Source organism: Periplaneta americana, chromosome 3 (assembly GCF_040183065.1).
Source record: "Periplaneta americana isolate PAMFEO1 chromosome 3, P.americana_PAMFEO1_priV1, whole genome shotgun sequence".
NCBI lineage: Eukaryota > Metazoa > Arthropoda > Insecta > Blattodea > Blattidae > Periplaneta > Periplaneta americana.
In genome coordinates, this window is record NC_091119.1 from 107,334,316 (window position 1) to 107,339,324 (window position 5,009).

General features: G+C 36.1%; 1 protein-coding gene across 1 annotated transcript; it reads right to left on the reverse strand.

The window, feature by feature from the left end:
• Positions 1 to 1,220: 1,220 nt before the first annotated feature.
• LOC138697043 (uncharacterized) lies at positions 1,221 to 1,792 on the reverse strand (the record flags this gene model as incomplete). The annotated part of the gene is made up of 2 exons (XM_069822636.1): positions 1,221 to 1,343; positions 1,643 to 1,792. Coding segments are annotated over 2 exons (273 nt in total), but the record flags the coding sequence as incomplete, so codon positions are not given.
• Positions 1,793 to 5,009: the final 3,217 nt, after the last annotated feature.

The window sequence follows — 5,009 nt, forward strand, 5'->3', positions numbered from 1 at the left end:
TTAGCACTATCGTCTTTACACCTGGATAATATTGCCATCTAGCGGTGATAGCTTTAGACGCCTACTTCAGAGAAATAATAATAATAATAATAATAATAATAATAATAATAATAATAATAATAATAATAATAATAATAATGGTTTTATTTAACCTGGCACAGTTAAGGTCGTAGGGTCTTCTCTTATAGGTCGCTACTTCACTTTTTAACTTACAGACTCGCCTATGTAATAATGTAAACTGTGTATTACTTCATTTAAGCAGGTAGAATATCATTTACTCACCCAAATAGGAAATCATATGCTGAAATTGTCTGTCTTCTTGTTCTAAATATTTGTCGCAACTGTTTAAAAGTGATACATCACTCGCTGCAGTTCTGGTTGAGAACTGGAAGCGACCTTTTCCAGGATGCTATTCTCATTTCTTTCAGTGAATGTGGATTACTTTTGTGCACACTATCGAATCCTCATGTCTAACCTCTTCTGATTTTTATCTATGAGTAAGTCTAAAAGACGAAGTGTACAGAGTTACTGTTCCCTTCATCATTTTTTTAGATCTCCCACAACCCGTCTTCAAAGTTTCTAGTAGTTTATCATTATTCATCTCGTTGGTATAACTTTAGCTGGTTATTTAACGACGCTATATCAACAATTACTAGGTTATTTAGCGTTGATGGCTTATGTGATAGATGGTATTTCGCGAGATGAGGCCGAGGATTAATCATCTGATAACCTGACATTCGTCTTACAATTAAGGTAAAACCCCCCCAAAAAAACCAAACATATCGAAATCAATTGCACTTGTATTACTATATCTTCTACCAAGTTTTTATATTTTAGTTTCCCCTACCACGTCATTGTAATCTTGATGATTTAGCTGTAGTGGAGGTACAGATCTCTGATTTTATTCTGCCGGTGAATGGCAGTTGGGATTCGAGAGCTTGTCATTGTTGAAGGCGTTGAGTACTAGTATAACCGATGCTTTCCCTCTTCCTCTCCATCGCAAGTTATGACGTCGCCACCGGCGAGATAAAACCAGAGATCTGTAGTGGTAGTAGCAGTAGTACTTCAACTATGCTTTCAAGAGCAGAGACTATTCTGAGTCGAAACAACAACTGCTGCTGCTGCTGCTGCTGCTGCTGCTGCTGCTGCTGCTGCTGCTGCTGCTGCTGCTGCTGCTGCTGCTGCTGCTGCTGCTGCTGCTGCTGCTGCTGCTGCTGCTGCTGCTGCTGCTGCTGCTGCTGCTGCTGCTGCTGCTGCTGCTGCTGCTGCTGCTGCTGCTGCTGCTGCTGCTGCTGCTGCTGCTGCTGCTGCTGCTGCTGCTGCTGCTGCTGCTGCTGCTGCTGCTGCTACTGCTACTGCTACTGCTACTGCTACTGCTACTGCTACTGCTACTGCTACTGCTACTGCTACTGCTACTGCTACTGCTACTGCTACTACTACTACTACTACTACTACTACTACTACTACTACTACTACTACTACTACTACTACTACTACTACTACTACTACTACTACTACTACTACTACTACTACTACTACTACTACTACTACTACTACTACTACTACTACTACTACTACTACTACTACTACTACTACTACTACTACTACTACTACTACTACTACTACTACTACTACTACTACTACTACTACTACTACTACTACTACTACTACTACTACTACTACTACTACTACTACTACTACTACTACTACTACTACTACTACTACTACTACTACTACTACTACTACTACTACTACTACTACTACTACTACTACTACTACTACTACTACTACTACTACTACTACAACCACCACCACCACCACCATTGCTCCTGCCACTATTATTATTATTATTATTATTATTATTATTATTATTATTATTATTATTCCATTAATGCAGCATATAAATCTGTCGTAATAACCAATTCTGCACTTCATGTCAGAATTTTGTGCTGCGTCGAGTTATCTCAATTCCCTACATGAGCCACGTTGCTATGGTTACAGTCGTGAATTCCATGCGGAAGATGAGGTAGACAGAAGAGACATCTGAAGAGGAGTTGCGGAAACCCGCGACATGTCGGGAGACACTTCCCAATCCCGACTTCTGTGTCTGGGGTCCGCAGGGAACAGATACACGCTGTACTGTGAAGTAACCGCAATGCTACGCTTCCTACTGCACACGCAGAGCTTTAATGTTACTATTATTTTTATTATTATTAGCACAGTCATTTTAATCATTCGCAACGACAGTCGTAGCTGGAGCAATTATATCATTAAATGACCGAATTCAGGATATAAAATAGACACACTCTACCGATCTGTTCTGTAGTCCATCGAATATGTGGTCATCACACAGGATGATCAGTGAACGCTTGCATTAACTTTATTATAAATATCTGCGAATGTTGACATGCTTAAAACAGCGAAAGTTTTAAGTATTTTAAAATTTAAATACAGTGAGGTTACAAAGCGGACGTACCTCCCATGTAATCTTATTTCACTTACTTTGTGAATGTGAGTGTCGGTACCCCCATGTTTACGTTGGTATCATGCTACCATGGTGACCGTGCAGTTATAAACAAACATAGCTGACCAGAGTTAGTTTATTACTCGACCAAGGCCAGTGGAGTCCTGCAACCCGGGGACGTGGCGCTACTGCTCCTGCGTTCGTAATACCGCATCGCAATAATTCACATTACGCCCGCGGCTCCACTCGCCTTGGTTGAGTAATACCATCGACCTTTCCCAACCTGTGGATTGGATGAGCATCTACAAATGATCAAGTTCCTTTTTCTGATCTCACAACTCCTAACAAAGTACGAAATCGCCGCTATAACACAATGGCACAATTGCAAGTAACTATGGAAGATGCCTTCAACGAAGTGACCCTTGATTATCTCCGCAAAACAACTGTTAGGACGTGGCGCAGAATTCAGTTGTGCTTTGAAAATGAAGGTCTTCATACCAATGTCTTGGTTTGTTAAACTATCAGGTACATCTCCATATTAATCAATCAACCATACCCATCGTAGTGTCATAATACAGTACATGGAGATACGCTCACTTTGTGACCTCACTGTACACCAAACTTTAGAATTGAAGAGTCCATTGCAAGAATGATGGATGTCATTTGGAATACATTTTGCAGGAGAATCAATTGAAAGTTTGAAATTCTTAGCGCTCAAAGCTTAACTGTGATTTTCCGATCATTACTGGACAATGACTATCAGTGTTAATGCCATATAACTCTGTATGTACATTCTATATGTCTTAAGCTATGTATTGACAGTCTTGGTTCATTTTCGACAAGAAAGTGACATCCATCATTCTTGCAGTGGACTCTTCAATTCTTAGTCGAAAAATTACCCTATAAATTTGCAACGGGATCCTGTGTAAACAGTCTCAAAAGGTATGATCGTATACAAGAGATCTGTGCGACACGAGGATACTTTATTATTTTGTGTAATTGTTTATTGTAAAACCACTTTAATAGCTATAAGGATTCTATTAATGATTGTGTTATTTAAAAAATTATATTTCAATTTTAATGTCTGCACACTGTACTGTGTAATGGAAAATATATTACTGTTATTGTTATTGTTATTATTATTATTATTATTATTATTATTATTATTATTATTATTATTATTATTATTACTGTAAATACCAATATCGAAGTATATTTCTGTTGTGTCACAGCGCTTCATCTTCATACGGTCTGTAATAAAACACTATTTTTCATAATTATCGACCGTACTTTGTTCCAGGAGGCTACAAGGTTAAGTACGTATTACTGGAGTTTCTACTGTAACGGATAAGTGTGTGCATGTAGCAAGCGAAGTACTTCTGTCTGCTCGCACGAATTCTGTTTTGACAATTTGTTTATTAATTCTATAGGACAAAAATAAATATTTATGTACTGTTTTGTCAAGTTGGGCAGAACAAAACATAGATCACTTGAACAATTACACTAATATTTACAATTTATATTATTTACACTAGAAAACACTATTTTTACCATTTGTATTATGGTAAAGAATGTAGGCCTACAGTGATCAAACATTATTAACACTATTTACAGTGTTGTGTATTGTAATGAAAGGTGTATTACTTCATAGTACTATACCCTACTTTTGTAAATGGTGTATAAAGAGGCTTCAGACACTGACTACTTTCAAAAGCCGATTGTCAAAAAGACTGATTTTCGTCTCCGGAACATAATCTTTCTTCTTAAAACTGCTCTTTTTCCTCTAATTATGTTGCAAAAACGTATAATCAAAATTTGTTTGAAAAGGCGACTGGATTATCCAACAAATTTGATCCATTCTGAATTGAATGTTTTTAGAATTGACCAAATTTATAAATACTCTTTAATGAAATTCTATCATAAAAATAGAACGAAATTTGTAGCTCAGCCACATGCTCATAATACGAGACGAAATGAAATTCTTAAATTAGTTGAACCTAAATATTTCACATCTGCTGCTTTACTACACAGTACAAATTATGGTCCACGGCTATATAATTCGATAATAAAATTTCATCCAGAATTGACTACTTTAAGCAATGAAATTTTCAGATCCAAAATTAAAAAATTTATATGACAGACTTCCCTGTATATATATTATGTACCATGTATTGTAAAACAAGTTTATTTCTATCCTAAGTGTATTTTTCTATTTTATCTTGGTTACTATATCAACATGACCTGCACTAATTATACTACTAATAATAATTTAATATTAATCCATCAATCTAAACATCGTCTCTTTTTTCACTCAGTTATTATTAGTATTATTATTTACTAATTTTATTACAATCTTTATGTGAACTTTTTTCTACAAAGTATGTGTATCTATGTAACGGAACTGTCCCCGAACACGAGCTTTGCTCTTTCGGGGTATTTTAATGTAACGTTTTTATGTATATGTTATTATTAAATAAATTTAAAAAAATTAAAAAAAAATATATATATAACTTTTGTGGAATAGGATTTTTATGTTTCATATATC